This window comes from Panthera uncia, chromosome D4 (assembly GCF_023721935.1).
Source record: "Panthera uncia isolate 11264 chromosome D4, Puncia_PCG_1.0, whole genome shotgun sequence".
NCBI classification, from domain to species: Eukaryota; Metazoa; Chordata; class Mammalia; order Carnivora; family Felidae; genus Panthera; species Panthera uncia.
Genome location: NC_064807.1, coordinates 69,859,269 through 69,879,665, shown reverse-complemented (window position 1 = coordinate 69,879,665; position 20,397 = coordinate 69,859,269). Strand labels below are relative to the sequence as shown.

Genomic DNA, 20,397 nt, shown 5'->3' with positions numbered 1-20,397 from the left:
AGAAAAGAAAATTCTGATAAATGCAGAATGTTTTAGTGTATTACAAAATGTTTTGATTTCATGAATTATTATTTAAAAAGCTGGAAGAAATTGGTCAATACATTTATAATAGTATTATGTGCAGTAATATTTAGTAAAATACCTACGGCAATGCACATCTTAACGAATTTTTCATACATACTGAATAAATCATAATTTAATTCCTCAAATTTATAAAGTAGAATAAATTGATATATGAAAGAAAAAGTGCAGTCGTTAAAATAATTTAATATGCAAGAGGACAATACAGACTTTCTTAAAGAATTTTTCTGGGACGCCTGGGTGGCTCAGTCGGCTGGGCGGCCGACTTCAGCTTAGGTCATGATCTCAGGGTTCGTGGGTTTGAACCCTGTGTTGGGCTCTGTGCTAACAGCTCAGAGCCCAGAGCCTGGAGCCTGCTTCGGATTCTGTGTCTCCCCTCTCTCTCTGCCCCTCCCCTGCTCACGTGTCTCTCTGTCTCTCAAAACTGAATAAACATTAAAAAAATAATAAAACAAAAGAATTTTTCTTAGTCATTTCATGATGTCACCTAAAAATATGGTATTTTACAGCTATAATATCACACTAGTGGAGAGAAGCTGCAGTGAGTCACTGAAACTCTTTGGAAGTACAGAGTGTTATGTAGTGGTGACAGTTGATGAATACACCGCCATAGTTTTGCAGGTAAAACTAGACAGTAAGAAATACAAGCCAAATATCTGTGTAATTTATTATTAGCTCTACTATAGAGAGCTTAACTATAATATTAGTGATTTCTTCCAAAACTTTGCAAATGGACCACAAGTACTAAAATCGTCACTATACAAAATTACTATTACCAAACTTCTTCAATGCCTTATAATTTTTAACATACTTTAAGAGGACAAAGCAAATATGGAATCTTTAATGTTATATATTGACCTATTTTAAAATATATTTATAGAACAATTATAGTGTTGAAAACCTGAAAAATCAAATCCTAGCTACTATGCTTCTTAACAGGTGGTAGTATATTAATCCATGATTAGTGATATGAGATTTCCTCTAAAGTAAGTGGGGGTTACCTATAAGTAAGCTGATTAAAAAAAAAAAAGATTCTCTTTAAAAAATCCCTATAGTTTGGAATTTAAGATTTACAAATTCTTGACAATCTCCTTGATATGTTTGCTTGATTGGAGTACAAAGAAATTAATTCAGTAGGGTGGGAGTGGGGAGCAGAAACCAAGTTTGATGGTATGGACTATAAATTAATGGCAAAGATTATGATAACATAAGTCTGATTTAATGAGCAAATGTTAACAATATGGAATTATATGATGGAAACACCAAGCTCTATTAGAGGGTTTCTTGAGAGATACCATGTCTTACATATTTGAAGTTTTTAAAAAACAATTATTTGGGGGAAATACTGTTTAGGAAAACTTTTAATTCAGTTACATAACTTACTGTCAGAGTAAGACATTTCCTGAATCATTCACTCTATAGAATTTAATTGTGTTAAAGGAAAAAGGGACTGATAGGCCATTAGAGAGCAATTCCTGGAAGTCCATTGACTGCTTCCTTCCTTAAGTAATAAGCAATCAGTGCAGATTATCCCATGGACTTTTAAATGTATTTTATTTCGCCCTTATGAGTAGCCAGATCTCTATCTATAAAGGACCTTGCCTGAATAGGGACACTCTGTAGGCGGCTTTCTTCGTATCTAGGACTTTGGGAGATTCATGAGCTGTCCTTGCTTAAGCTGTCATTCACTGTTTGACATCTACTACATAATTTTCCCCCTACTACTTCCAGTGTGATTTTAATTTCTCCATAAAATGGGAGCCCATACTCATGTTTCTTCTCAAGTTATAATTTATATATCATGGATTCTTAAAATAGGGTAACAATAACTTCAAAACAACTGTTCAACCTAGTGAACCTTTTTATTTTATTTATTTTCTGGTAGGACCTAAAAGAATTGAATTGTGAGAAGGCATCGGACAATATCATTATGAGACTGATGGCATTATCATTCCAGTACAGCTATTGTTGGATAATTTTATATACCAAAAAAACATTAAACTCAGAGTAAGTAAACATTTCTTTATCCAAAGTTACATTTATATTTAAGTTATTTGGTCCTCTTCTTTGAATAAAAATCGTTATGCAAATTTTCCACTTGCTCATCTAGTTCGCTTTAAGTCAGGGATCCTCCAGGTGGAGGAGCCATGCCCATAGGAATTTGGGATGCCCATAGGAATTAGGATTTGGGAGATGATGTATTTCCCCTAGACATTCTGTGCAAATCACCCTCCCCTCCTCTACTTCACTAAGAATTGCAGCTTTAAGTGTCATTTTTTATTACTTTTTATTTCTGAACTTGTATGTTAAAAGATGTCATTAAGTCACTGTCTCTAAAATCTTATTAAATATACCAACAAAATAGCATCTTTTGGGGCAGCTGGATGGCTTGGTTGGTTAAATGTCCGACTCTTGGTTTCAGCTCAGGTCATGAACCCGTGGTTTGTGAGTTTGAGCCCCACATCGGGCTTTGTGCAGACAGTGTGGAACCTGCTTGGAATTCTCTCTGCCCCTCCCCTGCTTGCTCTCTCTGTCTCTCTCTCAAAATAAATAAATAAATTTAAAAAAATTTTTTTAAATAGCATCTTTCTATACTTTCTGTCACTGATGTGCTTAACTTAAAAATTACAAAAAAATCCATGCCGAGACACTGGCTTAATTTATCATTATATGTCTCTCCTTTCTCTCATCTCTACATTTTATGAACCCACTGCTTCTACTTCCTTTTTTTCTCTGCAGTCTGGGTCTTCTTCCTACATCTGTACTCATCTCTGTCTCTCAGGGCAACTCATCATTCATGGCTCTCTCATGATCAGCTCCAAAAATATTTTCATCTTCCACTGCTCTAAAGCGTTTAAGCCTGTTGTCAGTACCTTCTTACTCGAAGCCCTTCAGTCCTATGATGAGTCAATGTTTTGATCTTCCATCTCTCTAACTACTCTTTCTCTGTCTGTACCTCTTCTTCCTTGTCCCAGTCTTCAGATACATTTGAATTCTCTTCTTTCTTCTATTTGATCCACTGGAAATCTTCCCCACTCCCATGGATTCAGTCACCATCATTCTGCATATAAATTATGATATATACATCTGCAGCTGCAGTCTCTCTTTGAAATTGTTGACATGTATCTCTAACTTTCTGTTAAATATTTCCACCCTGATATTTTTTAGGCTCTCAAACTTAACATGTTCCAAGGTGAATTTATTATATTCTCTATCCTCTTCAAAACAATATCTCCTCTTTTCTGCCTTTAGCTATTTATGACCATTGCCTTTCTTTTAGTCACCAAGTTTAGAAAACAAATCCTATAGATTTAACCACTATCTCTCTTTTTTTTTTTTTTATCAATCCCCTCTCTCCATTTATGTTACCAACATCTTAGTTCAGATTCTTATTATTTTACGTGGACTGTTACAATAGACTACCAACTGCTTTCCCACCTCCAGATGGCTCTCAGTGTTACTCTCCATAATCTGTCAGACATCCAATTAATATTCCTAAAACCAGGCTGTTACTGTTTCACTCCGATAAAAAGCCTTCACTGACTTTCCCATTATCTACTGAATACATACATTCTATTCACCCTAATATTCAAATTCTTCAGAGTATAATCTCAACTTATATTTTCAGCTTAGTTTTCACTGCTTTCCATTTCAGCTAGAAGGATTTCTCATTGGCTTGCAAATATGGTCCTGGTTTTCCTACTTCTACTTTTGCCAATACATTTCTCTCTTTCTACGATACTCTCTACTTCCTCTAACTATTTCATCTGGTGAAATTGTGCCTATTTTTCAGAACCTATCCCCAAATACCACTTTTTCTATTCAGTCTTTCCTTAATACCCCCCCTCCAACTCACACGTACAAATAGATATTTAGTTGTGACCTCTCCATCCTTTGAACTCCTTAGCTCTTTGTCTTTTCCTCATCTTTGATATTTATCACATTTTGCTTTGTATTATCATTTTAGAGTACTTGCTTTATGGCACCTCATATTGTTTCATATGATAGATGCTTAGTAAATATTCCTTGACTGAATGAATGCATCTTTCCTACTAAATTGAAAACTAGTCTCATTCATTTTTTAAATCTCTACAGTTATCATGCAACACATACCACATCACTCACAGTAGAAGTTTAAAAAATATTTAATTTAGTTATTATAGAAGGTAGAGACATCTTACCTTATTTGACATGGCCTGTGTGACTTTTTTCTTTATTGACTTTTTGCTTGACTCCATTTTTGTTTATCTACTGTTCTGAGCTCTTTGTATATGATTATTAAGTGGAAATAAGTTTAAGTTAGAATATAAGAGTCCAAACTCCTTGGTTCTTATTCCTTTTTCTATTAACAATAACCTTTGGCAAGTCATTTAACCTTGCTTTTCCTTTCTACCAGAATTGAAAAAGAAAAATAATAATTTAGATCTAAAATCTTCATTTTGAATATTAGTAAAGTCTCTGAAGCATTTTAAGCTTGGAACTTGCTTATAAAGCATTAAAGCTTTATCAAGATCTTAGAAGTATTATGGAGATAAAACTGTTTTGAAAAAAATTTTAAGTTGTTTTTAGATTGCTTTCCACCTATGTTCTAGAGGTGCAATTGAAGTACAAGCAAAAAAGAGGAGATTCACACTTATTCTTACTCAGATCTTCAGGGAAACAAACCCCACTAATTATGTAATAGCCTGAGATAGTTTTATGTTCAGGATGTGACGAGCTGTTTATTCACAATAAGATGTTATTATAAAATGTAATTATTTTCAGACTTCTAGGTATCTCAGCTCTATATTTTTAGATTTATAAAAACATTTAAGAAGTATCTTAATCAACTGACCAAATGAGGAAAATTCAACATACAAAATGAAATTGCTTGAGTTACCTTAGTAGTTCATATCATTAGTTCCTGCTTGAAAAATGTGTTAGGACTCCTGAGGACTACTCCCAGGTTTGATGATTTGATAAGAAGATTCACAGGACTTGGCATAGACTTGGACTCATGGCTATGATTTATTATAGTAAATCGTTACAAGGCAAAATCAGCAAAGGGAAAAAGTGCATGGAGCAAAATCCAGAAGAAGCTAGAAGGAAGCTTCCAAGAATCCTAGCCTAGTGGAGTCACACAGAATGTGCCTAATTTCCGCAGCAAAGAGTTGTGACAACACTTATAAAATATCATCTGCCAGGGAGACTCACTAGAGACTCAGTGCCCAGGGCTTTTACTAAGGACTGGTCGAGTAGGCACTGTCTGCCTAGCACATACCAAAATTCTAGACTCCAAGAAGGAAAGCAGGTGTTCAGCAGAAACCACATTGTTTGTACTGTTTAGGCACAGTGAGTGACTCTTATTGGTCACTCTTATGAAATAGCTCACCTGAGAAAGAAACTAGCTGGGGAAAGAAGAGCCAAGAAATTAAGAGAGCCCTTATCTCAATCATATTGAGACCCTGGATCCGACAGTGTCTTCCCTGGACTTCTTAGTAATATGAGCCAATAAATTTCCTTTTTGCTTCTTAGGCTATTTAAAGTGGATAAAGGTGGTAGAAATATCTATCCAAAGCTTAAGACTCACCTCTGATCTGCTTAATAACCATAGAAGAAGAAAAAAAGTAGTTTTTTAAAAAATTGAGATATAATTGACATACCACATTGTGTAAGTTTAAGGTCTACAACATGCTGACTTTATGTATTTATATACTGCAATATGATTACCCATGTAGGGTAATGATCTTTTTAAAAAGCGTTTTTTTTCTAACAGTTCAGGAAAAAGAGCCAGGGAGGATTCTAGTGAGCCTGGCTCTGGTCACATGTTCATATCTGAACCTGGTACTTTGGCCAGGGAGATAGAATATTTTAGTTTGTGTCAGTCAGCTAGTCATCCCTGAGTCAGTAAGGGTATGAGTTAAACTCTCCTCAGACACACTCTCAGCATCCCCTAGATTTAACTGGATTGTTAAAGAATGGAGGTGGAGCCATCTTTTCAAAAGAATGCTGAGCCTACCACACTAGCATTATTTAGCCAGATTATTCTAATAATATGAAATGTCAAAACGAAATGAACTTCTAATAAGTAGAATCAGACATCAAATGAGTACAAGAATAGTAATATAATCTTTTTTAGGTACCATCTTACAGAAAAGGCACTTCATCATCTAGCACTGATTTACGCAGCTTTGGTTTCATTTGTGCTAAAATCAGAAGAACTGGATGTAAAGGTATTCTTTTCTTACATGTTTGTTTTAATAAACCAAAATTATACTCAAACTCAAGTGCCCAGCTAGTAAACTAAAAAATTCTTAAAAGCCTTTTAACAGTTTTCAAATTAATAAATATTCTTTCCACTTAAACTTCTGTTCTAAAAGCCTTTAATGAATTTAAAGTCATATTTTATCTCTTAATTACTATTTGACAGGATATAAATAAAAAATATTTGTTGATCGAAAATGTTTGCTTATGAAAGATACACTCTTTTTATCTGCTGTAATCATCTCTAACCAATGTCTTTTCTTTGTTTTCAATGTCCCACTCTGAAATTTAGACACTTCCCCCAATTCAGGGCTCAGTCCTCTTCAGTTATCACTTTATACTCTTTCCTTAATAAACTCAGACATTCCCCCAAATTTAGCTTTCATTTCTGAGTATAATCCTTAAAAATTTCCTGATTTTTCTTTAGATCTGTACCTGTATTCTAGCATTCTACTGGAAATCTTCACATGAATATCCCACAAGTGCCTCAAACTCAGCATTTCCAAAACAAAACTTCTCATTCTCCCCAAACTTAGTTTATGGCATTACTATTGTAACCTAATCAGTAGTAGGTTACTGTTGTAACGTAATCAGTCTTTAGAACATGTCTCTCTATCCTACTCCTGCTATTTCCCAAATTCAGGCCTTTGGAGTTTTAAGCAACTTCCTGACTAATGTCCTTATTTCTAGTCCTACTCCAGTGCATCATATATATTGACATCACTTATATTTCTGAAATACAGCTGTGAATATTTCACTTCCTGGGCTGTAAGCTCCTGAAGGAAAGGAAACATGTTTACTTGTTTTCATATTCCTGGCACCCAGCACAGTGCCAAGTACGTAGCAGGCTCTTGATAAATAGTTGTTGTTACATTGAATTTTCTTGCTCACAAGACCTTCCATAGCTTCCTACTTTATTGAAAGAGAGATCAAACTCAGCTGGTTTCAAATTTCACAATTTGGCCCCTAGTAATCCTTCCTTTAGCATCATTCTACTCACCATTTCCTGAATATGAATGACCACACTATCACCTTTAAGCCATTGCACTAACATATCATCCCAGCCTGTCTCTTCCTTCCCCCTAACCACCAGCCTTCATAGTTCTGTCTGTTTTTGCCTGGCTCAAACACTGCCTCCTTTAAGAAATGTGCCCAGTTACACGGCTCAGGTTATGATCTCATGGTTTGAGGGTTTGTGCCCGTCAGGCTTTGCACTGAGAGTGCAGAGCCTGCTTGGGATTCTCTCTCTCCATTCTCTCTGCCCCTCCCCCGCTCGTGCTGTCTCTGTCTCTCTTAAAATAATAAATAAACTTTAAAAAAATGTTCCCCAGTTATACCCTCTCAGGATAAATCTCTCCTCCCATTCTCCCAGGAGCACTTTATGCCTTTATTATAGTATAAGGTATTCATTCATGTACCTTCCACCCTGGAGGGTAAAAACTAGGCCCTTTTTCTTTGTCAAATGTATAGCATCTAGCACATTACTTTATACACAGTAAAAATATTCAACAAACACCTACTAAATAAAATTAAATCAAAACACATTAAAATATGTCACCAATACTCAAGTCTCCCATTCTTCTGACTTAATAACATTATTACATAAAAGGGGCTCCCTAGACTCATATTATTTTAGAATATATTGTTGCTTTACCTCACTGTATTTAGTAATATAGTTTTTGGCTTTTTAGAGCACATCAGTTATGGGTTTAAAAAATTTTTTTTCAGGCATCTGAAGAGCCTAGCCATAAAAGAAACATGAGAAAGTTTAAGTACATTTTCTTAAACTAAAAGAATATACTGCTAGTAGTGTTAGGCTATGTTTTATTCTAATGTCAAAAAAAGGTCTATAAATGTCTTTATGAACTCATTTTGCAGAAAAATGCATAGATAAACACATATGCAAAATTTTGAAAACAATGTTAGGAGGTTTCTGAATCTCCCAAAGCCTAGCCATGAGCTCCAGAATCCTTGCTTTAATAAATTAAGGTAATATTCATTATCATCACCATAAAATTGTGCCTTTATACATTTATATAAATGTGTCGGATCTTCTCAAAACATCCAAAACTGAAATAAAATTAATTTGGAATCAAACAGTGTTGTTTCTATACACTCTATATGTACTTAATACAGTTTAAAGAAAATCCTTCTTTAGAATACATGTATTCCCTACAGGTATGTATTAACAGTCTTGTATTTGTTACTCTTCTTGTGAAATAAAAAATTGTCATAATGATTTTATAAGGTTTCTACAGTCTCTATTTCTTGAATTTTCACTACAGGACAGGGTGTTTATATTTCTAAGATATGACTGTTTAGGGCAGTATTCTCTATCCACATTAAACTGCTAACCCATGGACTATACTTCCTTCAACTGAATCTAAAAGATGAAGGTAAAAATAGAACTGAAAGCAGAAGAAAAAGGCTGGCATTTCGAAAGAGAAGGGCCTGGAGGAAAACACAACTGAAAGACAGGAAGTAGGAAATATTAAGAAACTTTTTTTAAAGTTTAGTACACAGAGCATAGTATCAAATAAGCCAATATTGGATGAACAATTCCCAAAATACTCTAAATCAAAACTTTTTTTCTTTTCAAATACACATCAACTTCATCTGTAAATATCCTTTTTTAAAAATGTATTTGAAAAAGCTTGCAGTATATTTTTAAAATTCTTATTTTTGGTAACTATTAGAGTTAACTTGGAAAAGCAAAATATTAAATATTATTAATGATAATCTAAATTGCTTTGCTTCTAACATAGGTGAAATATAAAACCAAATATGTTATTTTAACAAATTATTAATAAATGCCAAATGGAAGTAAAGAAATTTAGTTCCAAAAATTGGAAAACTATAAAGATATCATGTTTAAAGAAGGGAAGAAAATTGCTTAGTCTCACAAAATATGCTGGATTTCACATAGATACTTTAATAAGTTATATCTAAAATTATATTCAAAGGTTAAAATCAGGGCTTTTCTCTTCTAATTACAGTTTTTGCAAGATATATTTTGCTCCCTAATATTTCCTATAATCTAACATATAGAAAATATATTTTAGCTTGTACTTGCCCCAGGAGTGGAAGAGGCTGCACTGATAGTTCGACAAATTGCTGATCACAGTTTAATGACCTCGAAGAGAGATCCTTATGAATGGCTGGATAAATCCTGGCTTGAAGTTTCACCATCTAAGGTTCATCCCCTAAATGTGTAAATTAGATATTTGCAAAGCAAGTATAGATACATAGACTTGAATTCTCTTTTTGGTTGCATATTTTTGTCCTATGTTTGCATGAGCATATAGAACAGTAACCATAATGTACAATATTTATTTAGATCATTTTCCAGAATCATGGGTATTTTGCAACTTGACAGAAGTATTTTAATGAACTTTTAATGCCTAATATTTTTAAAACATAACTTTTTCTAATTCATAAATTTATACATTTAAGAGTAGTAAGTATGATAATAGCAAAATTCCATCATTGCCTTTGTCAGTAATTAAGTTACATAATCAAAACTGAAGGTAGAGTTGTAAAATATTCGTAAGATTGAATAGTAACTTTTTAGAAATTCCTTCAGGTTAAGCATAATATGTCTAAGTTCTCATACCAACCTTATATCTCAGTTTCCTTTATTTTTTTAATATATTCAAATCATGAAACCATAAAAAAAGAATAATAGAGCTTTTTATTTACTAACGTGGAATGACCTTTAAGTTATATTAAATGAAAAATGAAGTTGTGGCATACAGTTTGTATCCTACCACTTGAACAAGGGGAAATTAATATTTATATGTGTTTGTAAGTAAATAAAATATCTCTGGAAGAGATCATGATAATGCTATCAAGAAATGATAACATTAGTTATCTCCAGAGAGGAAAACTGGGGTAATGGGGAGCAGGAAGATGAGAGTTTTTACTGCACACCTTTTTTGATAAGTTTATTTACATATTTTTCGAGAGAGACAGAGGGCACAAGTGAGGGAGGGGCAGAGAGAGAGAGGGAGACACAGAATCTGAAGCAGGCTCCAGGCTCTGAACTGACAGCAGAGAGTTGGACATGGAGCTCGAACCCACAAACCATGAGATCATGACTTGAGCCACAGTCAGACGCTTAACTGATTGAGCCACCCAGGCACCCCTACTGCACATCTTTTAGTACCCTTTGAATTTTGAACCATGTGCCTATTTTGCCTATTCAAAAAATAAAATTATAAAGCAAATAAATATTCGTGTATTCATATACATTAAAAAATATTCATGTATATTAAATCACAGAATTTTTATATGCCTAAGCAAAACATAGTACTATTGGCAAGTATGGGTATAATTAATTATGGGATGTGTATATGTCTGCAGTTTCCCTATTACCAAGGCATGTCTAATCTACTCACATGTCTGTCATTTGATTTTATCAAAGAGGGTGCAAAAAGCCAGTATATCCCAGAAAGAAGAGGGAATATGGCAATAATAAAAGATGGCTGCTATATTTCTAGATTATTATGAGATCTCTCTGGAACACATTTTTAGGCCATCAAGGTCAGTTCTGGTTGATAGAAGTTCTTCCTCTACTCTTCACAGCAAGGCTTTCCTGAAACTACAACATCTGTTAGATGTCATAAACATGGTTCATCTTAAATTAAATAGTGATAGTAACATATGGCCTACAAAGGATGAGCTAAAGAAATCTTGAGGTGCTAAAGTCCCTGAAAACGTTTTCATTAGACAATTTACCATTAGAGGGGTGCCAGGGTGGCTCAGTCAGTTAAGCACTGGACTCTTTGGCTCAGGTCATGATCTCACGGTTCGTGCTTGAGAATCTCTCTCCTTTCTTTCTGCCCCTCCCCAGCTCGTGCTCTCACTCTCAAGATAAACATTTTTTGAAAAAAGAAAAGAAAATCTACCATTATATAATACAATTGTCATTTGAAGGAGATGAACTGTAACAAATTTTTTGGATGAATGATTGAAATGAATGAACTTTAAGATCTTTCCCAATTCTGAGAGCATGTGAATCTTTTTTTCAAATATTTTCATTTATTTTTGAGGGGGAGGGGAAGAGCAGAGAGAGAGGGAGACAGTGGATCCAAAGTGGGCTCCATGCACAAAGCAGGCATCATGCTGTCTCCATCAGCAGAGAGCCTGATGCTAGGCTCGAACTCATGAACCATGAGATCATGACCTGAGCTGAAGTCAGATGCTCAACCTACTGAGCCACCCAAGTGCCCCTGAGAGCATATGAACTCTAACTGACAGAGAAGTTTCTTTCCCTACTAGCCATATTTTTTCCCCAGCATCTCAAATTGAGTGGTAGGTGCAATGACAAAAATTTTAATCTTCTAGATTGAGCAGAATAAAATGGGTTATTTCCAAAGGACCAGTGGCTGATTTTTCCTTTAAACTCTTTTCTAGGGGGGCGCCTGGGTGGCTCAGTCGGTTAAGCGTCCGACTTCAGTTCAGGTCACGATCTCGCGGTCTGTGAGTTCGAGCCCCGCATTGGGCTCTGGGCTGATGGCTCAGAGCCTGGAGCCTGCTTCCAATTCTGTGTCTCCCTCGCTCTCTGCCCCTCCCCCATTCATGCTCTGTCTCTCTCTGTCTCAAAAATAAATACAGGTTAAAAAAAAAATTTTTTTTTTTAATTAAAAAAAAACAACTCTTTTCTAGGAAGAAATGTGCTTACTTGACTTTCCATGTATTAACCCATTGGTGGCTCAGCTCATGTTAAATAAAGGACCATCACTGCACTGGATATTATTAGCAACTCTTTGTCAACTTCAGGAACTTTTACCTGAAGTTCCAGGAAAAGTCTTAAAGGTTAGTTATTTGAATTCCATATTCTTATATGAATGTATTTCCTTTCCATTTGAGTATTGATTTTTGCCATAAACATTTTCAAAATGGAGGTATCCAAGTTTAATTGTTTTGGACTTCACATAGCAAAGAAATTATGTACTTGAGGGGCACCTGGGTGGCCCAGTCAGTTAAGCCTCCGACTTAGGCTCAGGTCATAATCTCGTGGTTCACGAGTTTGAGCCCTTCATCTGTGCTGACAGCTCAGAGCCTGGCGCCTGCTTCAGATTCTGTGTCTCCCTCTCTCTCTGCCTCTCCCCCACTTGCACACACTCTCTCCCTCTCAAAAATAAATTTAAAAAACTTAAAAAAAATAATTTACTTGAACTAAATTTCTTATAGAATTCTCATTGACTGCCAATCACATTATACATTTAAACCTATCTTATATAGACAATTCAGTACAATCCATTTATCACACTTTAAATTATTTTGAAATGTTATTGTGCCCACTAATATGCGGTCACATACTCTATTCATATGTGTTTACATGATCTCTTCCAAACAATCCTGATGCCCTTCATTATAGTAGTAAAGAGAACTTTAACTTTAGCCTTATTGTAAAAACTCTAATTTTTTATCAAGCAAATGACATTCATGTATAATTTGTGTAACTAAAAATTCTATTACAAGTGATTAGAAAAGAAATACAAATCATAAGTTTTTCTTTTAATGGAGCCTAATTATGTTATGTTCTTATTACATGGATCACTGTAATACCCTACTTATTTATATTTTGCTTTCTTTCCATATAGATAAGTGCTGTTATTTATATTTACTTGACTGATGTGTATATTGTATTTGTATTACATTAATTTAAAAAATTTTTTTAGCATTTTTGTAGCATCACTTCCTTATTCAAGATTAGTTCTTCTTCCATAACAAAATCACCTCAAATTCCATCACCTCAGGAAAACGGGAATCAGGCTAGTACCATTACCAGTTCAGCTTCTGGCTCTTCAAACTCTGTCTTTCAAGAATATAATGAATACCAGAATTCAGACATAGGAGCCACAGTGCACAAAGACACAAACATCACTTCAAACTATAACTCTTCCCTTACGCAACTCAGAGAAATGCCATGCATTTTATCACCTGTGACTTCTTATAATCAGGCCAGCTACCAGAAAGACTCCAGTTGTAATCCTAATATAGTACATAATCCTTTCCTAATTAATATAGGATCAAGGAACATGGCTGGTAACTCCTTTCAAAACTGGAATGATTCAGAGTCAGATGTTTTTTCTTTGGATCTAACACAAATGAACTGTGAAAATATAATATCACCAATTGACACTCAGAAGAGAGTTGCCCCTAATTTTATAAATAATCAGAAAAAGGGAACACATGTTGCAAAAGGACCTATAAATAAAGAAGTATGTACTCCTAACTTTTCACTGGAAGGCTCTCAATCTCCTCTTCCCTGGAACTTCAAGAAAAATGTATGGGAACAACAGAATCACTCATTCAACTTAGAATATGGTGAAAAGCAGACTACATGTGACAAATGGTACTCTCAGAAAGATAATTTATTCCCTAATCAGCAGAAATGTCTATCGGATGAGGCAGAAAGCTTCCTTCATCAAAGTTCAAATGCTGGGACTAAAAAGACTTTCTGGAGAGAATTACCATCTGTCCCCAGTATGGATTTATTGTGTGCTTCTGATCCTAATGTAAATCAAAAAGAATTCAGCAGTCTTTATTTCCACCAAAGAGCTGGGAAATGTTTAGGACAGAAAAGGCACTCTGAATCTTCATCTAACTCAGGAGACAAAAAATCATTACCAGGTAACACTATCTAAAGTTAATAAAACTACTGGCAGATGTAATTTTAAAAGAACCATCTCTAAACTAAAAAAAGAATTTTTGTTTGTTTGAATTACTATACTTAAAAGTCTTCACTAGGGGCACCTGGGTAGCTCAGTTGGTTGGGCGTCTGACTTTGGCTCGGGTCATGATCTTGCAGTTCGTGGGTTTGAGCCCCACATCGGGCTCTGTGCTGGCAGCTCGGAGCCTGGAGCCTGCTTCGGATTCTGTGTCTCCCTCTCCCTCTCTCTCTCTCTCTCTCTCTCTCTCTCTCTGCCCCTTCCCTGCTCATGCTCTGTCTCTCTCCCTCTCTCTCAAAAATGAATAAACTTAAAAAAAATTTTTTTTAAATCTTCACTAACTTTGGGGTCAAAAAGAAAATCAAAATTCTAATTATAGACATCTAAGAAAATAAATGTAAACAAAATATGTCAAATTCTTGTAGCTTTAGATGAACTAAGCATTAAGGGCGCCTGGGTGGCTCAGCTGGTTAAGCGTCTGACTTCGGCTCAGGTCATGATCTTATGGTTTGTAAGTTTAAGCCCTGTGTGGCACTGTCACTACAGAGCCTGCATAGGTTTCTCTCTCTCTCCCTGTCTCTGCCCCTCCCCCAATCACTCATTCTTTCAAAGTAAATAAAATTTGAAAAAAAAAAAAAAGTTAAAATAAATTGCAGTGATGACTTGAGTCTGTCAATCCTGAGTGCAATCACTGATAGAAAATAATAAAAGAGTACCTCCCAACTTGTACAGTGGACCCTTGAACAACACAGGTTTGAACTGCATGGATTTTTTTGATAAATACAGTATGGTACTGTAAATGTATTTTTTCTTCCTTTTGATTTTCTTAACATTTTCTTTTCTCTAGCTTATTTGATTGTAAGAATACAGTATATAATACATATAACTTACAAAATATGTGTTAATTGACTATGTTATCAGTAAGGCTTCTGGTCAACAGTAGATTATTAGTAGTTAAGTTTTGGGGGAGTCAAAAGTTATAGATTTTGGGGGCACCTGGCTGGTTCAGTCAGTAGAGCATGTGACTCTTAATCTCACAGTCATGAGTTTAGGGCCCACGTCAGGTACAGAGATTACGTTTTTTAAAAAGTTACAGGGACTCCTGGGTGGTTGAGCATCAGTCAGTTGAGCATTTGACTCTTGATTTCAGCTCAGGTCATGATCCCAGGGTTGTAGAAGCGAGCATGGAGCCTGCTTAAGATTCTCTCTTTCTCTCCCTCTGCTCAGCCCCTCTCCCCTGCTTATGCTCTCTCTCTCTCTCTCTCTCTCTCTGAAATAAATTTAAAAAATAAAGTATTTAAAAAGTTATGTATAGAATTTGGGGGGGTGGGTCTGGGGGCAGTCAGCCTCCCTAACACCCACATTGTTCAAGGGTCAACTGTATAAGCCTCAGGATTCACAAAACTTGGATTTGGTCCTGTTTAATAGTCATAATTTGTTTTGTTCCTGATTTTAATGAGAGGTATTATCTCCCTAACTTTGTAAGAACTTTTGTGAGGAACAGATGCTGAATTTTATCCAAACATTTTTGGCACCTATTGGGGAAAATCACACATGTTTTCTCCATTGACCCATTAATGTCAATGATTATATTAACAGGTTTACTAATATTAAATAATAATTGTCATTCTGTGATAAACTTAATTGGCTTTTGAAGAGTGATTCTTTTAATATGCTGTTGAATATGGTTGCTAATATTTATTTTTTCATTATCTACATTCAAAATGCAATTACCCTGTTGTGTTCTTTATTTGTGCTGTCACATTCTGACATGAACTTTATTCCAGCTTCATAAATGAACTGAATGAAAATTCCATTTTTTTTTTTCCATCCTGGACCAAATCAAGTATGTGAATTACTACATGTTCTTAAACATAGGGTATCCCAATATATAAGATAATCCTCCCATTTTCTCAGTGAGATCTTAGAAATTATTTCTAATAACTTTTTTTAATGTTTTAAATGTTTTAATGAGAGAGAGAGAGAGAGAGATAGCAGGGGAAGGGCAGAGAGAGAGAGAGAGAGAGAGAGAGAGAGAGAGAAACACAGAATCTGAAGCAGGCTCCAGGCTCTGAGCTGTCAGCACAGAGCCTGATGCTGGGCTTGAACTGGTGAACTGTGAGATCATGACCTCAACCTAAGCTGGATGCTTAACTGACTGAGGCACCCAGGCACCCCTCTAATAACTTTAATATTTAAACTTTTAGGGATATGGATGGAATAGTAAAATGTCTACCTACATTTTAATTCATTAACTTAGTTATAAATATATTTTTCAATCATATATTAAATAAATAATGGCCTAGAAATATTTTTTTTCCACTTTCAGATTTCTTCCAAAAAATAATTTTATTCAAACAGGTCACATAAATCTTTGATACTAGTATCATTAACACTATGGAAACTTTTGACTTTTTACTGTGGTTTCCCATAGCACATCATTACCTTCCACTGTTTAAGATGTAACACTTTTAGAATTGATGTTAATGCAGCCCTAGACAATTTATCCAAAGCCATTGGCATAACCTCAAGATAATTTTCTATTTGTCTTATATTACAGATGTGTATTTGTGACCTCTATGATACACTTACAGACTACATTGCTTTTTAAATATGCTTATAATGGCATCCAAATCTTGTAATTATGAGATTATATCCCCAGGAATAATTACCAAAACAGTTTTAAATATTTTAGCCTACTTTTTTACTGATTTAATCAATCAGCCTCTGTAAGTATCCAAATCTAGGATATTTCAGGCTAATGTGTCATATTTAATACAGTCATAGAAGGTGAGTCATACATGATCACCACCTATCACATATCAGACCTCGGGATAAATTCTACAACATTACAGATTTGAGTTAAGGAACAGGCTTAATGAGTGAAAACTTAAATGAAGGAGTCTTAAATCCAGGGAGATTTAATGATTTGTGCAAAGCATGAGTATACAATATGTATACATGACACTAATCAGTACTGGGCCATTAGGTACAGGTACAGTTATGCTAAAAATGTAATTTTTATAGTCATTTTATCTCAGTTTGGAAATTTGAACACTCTGTAGATAGATGAAGAGATAGGATGCACTTGAATAACTGGAAAAAATAGCTATGTCAGAAATAAAATGGTTTTCCTTTTTCTCCTTTTAACAGATCTCCTGTGTTCACAACTACCACAATTCAAAAAACGGCGTCTAGTGTATGAAAAAGTCCCTGGTAGAGTTGATGGACAAACTCGTCTGAGGTTTTTTTGAAAGAAAAGAGTGTTCTGTGCCACATTCCTTTGTTTTTGATGAAAATCCAGTAACAAAATGATAGATTTGCTCATTGATTAAAGAAAATTCTGTCGTTAGATGTTCTTGGTGTTATCCATATTAAAATTTCAAAATATATATTCTGCCCTATAGTTTACATCTTTGTAAGTAAAATATTCTAATTAGCATAATTGTCATAACATCCAAATATCTTCCAGATTCACCCAAACATTGCAAAGCTTTTTTTTAGAGCAATAGTTACAACATATATTTTTAGAATAGCAATATATACATTTTAGTATATATATATAAAAGGGATATTTAGTTGTCTTCTGAAAGCCATGCTGCTTCCCACCTTTCTTCCAGCAAGCCTTTTTAATTTTTTTTTAATTTTTTAATGTTCATTTATTTTTTTGAGATAGAGACAGAGTGTGAGCAGGGGAGGGGCAGAGAGAGGGAGACACAGAATCCGAAGCAGGCTTCAGGCTCTGAGCTGTTAGCACAGAGCCCGACACAGGGCTCGAACCCACAAACCGTGAGATCATGACACCGGCTGAGCCACCCAGGAGCCCTTCTTCCAGCAAGCCTTTTTTAAATGAGCCTCCATCTCAGTCTGACCCTTTAAGTCAAGAAGTTAAGATCACCAGAGTTGACCCTACATCACCAAGAAAGGGCAAAGTTAATGTTAGAGAACTTCCTATTTAAAATGTTACCTTCAGGGGCACCTGGATCGCTGGGTGGGTTAAGTGGCCAACTTCAGCTCAGGTCATGATCTCATGTGAGTTGGAGCCCCGAATTGTGCTCTCTGCTGTCATCACAGAGCCCACTTCAGATCCTCTGTCCCTCTTTCTCTCTGCTCCCTCCCTGCTCATTCTCACTCTCTTTCTCAAAAATAAACATTAAAACAAATTTTTTAAAATAAATAAATGGTTGCCTTCATAAACAAAAATTTAAAGCAAATTACTAAGAAAATATTTGCTACCTACATAATAAAAAAAAGATTTACATTCCTAATATACAAAGAATCCTACAAATTAATAGGAAAAAAGACAACCTAATAGAAGTGTGGGCAAAATATATGAATAGATATTACACAGAAGAAACAAAAATAACCAATAAACATTGGAAACAACATGTAGCTTCATTACTGATTAGGCAAATGCAAAGGAAAACAGAACACCTATCAGATCGGCAAAATAATATTCAGTGTCAGCATATTGGAGAAAGAATATTTTCCTATATTGTTAGTACAGTATTTTTGGAATACAGTTTGTAAATATATACTAAAGTTTATTTATTTTGAGAAGAGTGTGTGTGTGAGAAGAGTGTATGAAGAGACAGAGGGATAGAGAATCCCAAGCAGGCTCAGCGCTGTCAGCACAGAGCCCTAAGTGGAGCTCAGTTTCACAAACCGTGAGATCATGACCTGAGCTAAAATCGAGAGTGGGACACTTAACTGACTGAGCCACCGAGGTGTCCTTGTGTATTTTTTAATGGACAGTTGTAGCTTTCTAATTACTATGGTATTTATACTACATTGAATACATTTTTAAAAGATGTAATAATTTTATTCTAAAATGTCAGAATTTCTAATAAAATTATATTCTTTGCAACTATTCAAAGTTACAATAAAACTTTTATATGTCATCTCTAAAAGAGATATAATGGGTTTTTGACATTATTACAGGTGGTACACCAGCAAAAATGTTTGAAGACCATACGCATACTCTCGGTCCTGCCTTCTGAAACTGTCACCCTATTACTCCCAAAATTGACCTCTATCTTTTTAGATCCAAGAGACACTCAATATCACCTTACTTGACCTCTCTTCCATATTTGATACTGTTAATCACGTCCTCATTTTTTTTCCCAATGTTTATTTATTTTTGAGAGAAACAGAACATGCACCAGAGAGGGGCAGAGAGAGAGGAAGACACAGAATCCGAGGCAGGTTCCAGGCTCCGAGCTGTCAGCAGAGTCCCATGCAGGGCTCTAACTCAGGAACCATGAGATCAGGACCTGAGCTGAAGTCGGCCGCTTAACTGATTGAGTTAAGGTGCCTCATCACGTCCTCATTTTTGAAACAGGCTTAACTTAACACCACCTCTTACTTTCCTCCCACTACTCTCCTCTTTGTTATACTTTTTTTTGCTTTGGGTTTTTGCTTGGGTATGTAGGGAGTGGAGACTTTAAAGAGAAACTATTTCTGGAAATCTAATTGGAACTTCTGTTCTACTTAAAGTTTTGGAAGGATTGCTTCTAACTAAGGTAAGGCTAAGGTTTCTCAGCTTGCAGATCTCCTTTATCCTACTTTTAATCAGCTTCCAAAGGAGAGGAATTTCTTCATAGGCCATAGACTGTGGCAAACCTTGAGGTTAGGCTATCAACACCTACTTCCCTGCTTCCCTACTGAGTCTTCCTGTGGGCATTTCTCAATGGCGCTTGCTGTTTAAGGACATATTCTGCCTGGGCCTTGGAACAGCCTCTGTCAGAGTTATTGGGAAGGAAGTTTTGTGTTAGGAGTCAGGGAACAGTGATAAAGTGAGCTCTGCTCCATCAGAGCAGTCCCTGGGAGCCACTGTCACATAACAGGTTGGGCTGATCCATGGAAGCCTGAAGGGTCTTCTTAGGCCCTTGTTAGGGGACCAAAAGTGTCAGTCCAGCCTCCCAAATACCCTGTTACACGGAATTGTTTGGAACAGCCCCACCTTCTCAGGTTGGCTCTTGCAATGGAAACTTCGATTTTTTTCTCTGAGAGCATTTCCCAGTGAGGTTTTTCATGTTCTAAAGAGACTTACTTGCTCTTAGATCCATTGCTGGTGATAGTGCTGCTCACTTTTGAGGGCTTTTGAACCACCTTACTTCAGGTTTCTAGGTTCAGCCCTAACTGTATAGGCCTCACCAGAACATCAGCTGTCCCTTCCAACTGTGTATGGACATATAGATACTCCTTCCCTTGCCACTGAGACTCAGGGTACAAATGGAAATCGACACCAGGGTGATCCATGCCTTGCCTCTCACAGTCATAGCTTGATTATCCTCCCCAAATAATAAGCCAGCCCTCAAACAAGGGATACAACAATTTCAATAAATAGAGCAGCCTCGGTTGGTGAGCTGGGGTGGGGTGGGAGGTAGTGCAA

General features: G+C 35.7%; 2 protein-coding genes across 7 annotated transcripts in view; one reads left to right on the top strand and one right to left on the bottom strand.

The window, feature by feature from the left end:
• Window positions 1-18,658, top strand: part of SHOC1 (shortage in chiasmata 1) — an 86,098-nt gene extending 67,440 nt beyond the window's left edge. For 3 of the 4 annotated variants that reach the window (XM_049635914.1, XM_049635905.1, XM_049635924.1), the window contains 7 exons: window positions 591-702; window positions 1,967-2,088; window positions 6,200-6,293; window positions 9,387-9,518; window positions 11,992-12,141; window positions 13,011-13,965; window positions 17,157-18,658. In XM_049635914.1, coding sequence (XP_049491871.1) covers window positions 591-702; window positions 1,967-2,088; window positions 6,200-6,293; window positions 9,387-9,518; window positions 11,992-12,141; window positions 13,011-13,965; window positions 17,157-17,257 — 1,666 coding nt within the window. In that variant the 3' untranslated portion in view covers window positions 17,258-18,658. The remainder of the gene's footprint in view (window positions 1-590; window positions 703-1,966; window positions 2,089-6,199; window positions 6,294-9,386; window positions 9,519-11,991; window positions 12,142-13,010; window positions 13,966-17,156) is intronic. The other variant, XM_049635933.1, reaches the window with a different exon arrangement.
• The window catches only part of GNG10 (G protein subunit gamma 10), a 189,820-nt gene that overhangs the window by 159,271 nt on the left and 10,152 nt on the right, over window positions 1-20,397 (bottom strand). The gene's annotated exons all lie outside the window — the stretch shown is intronic.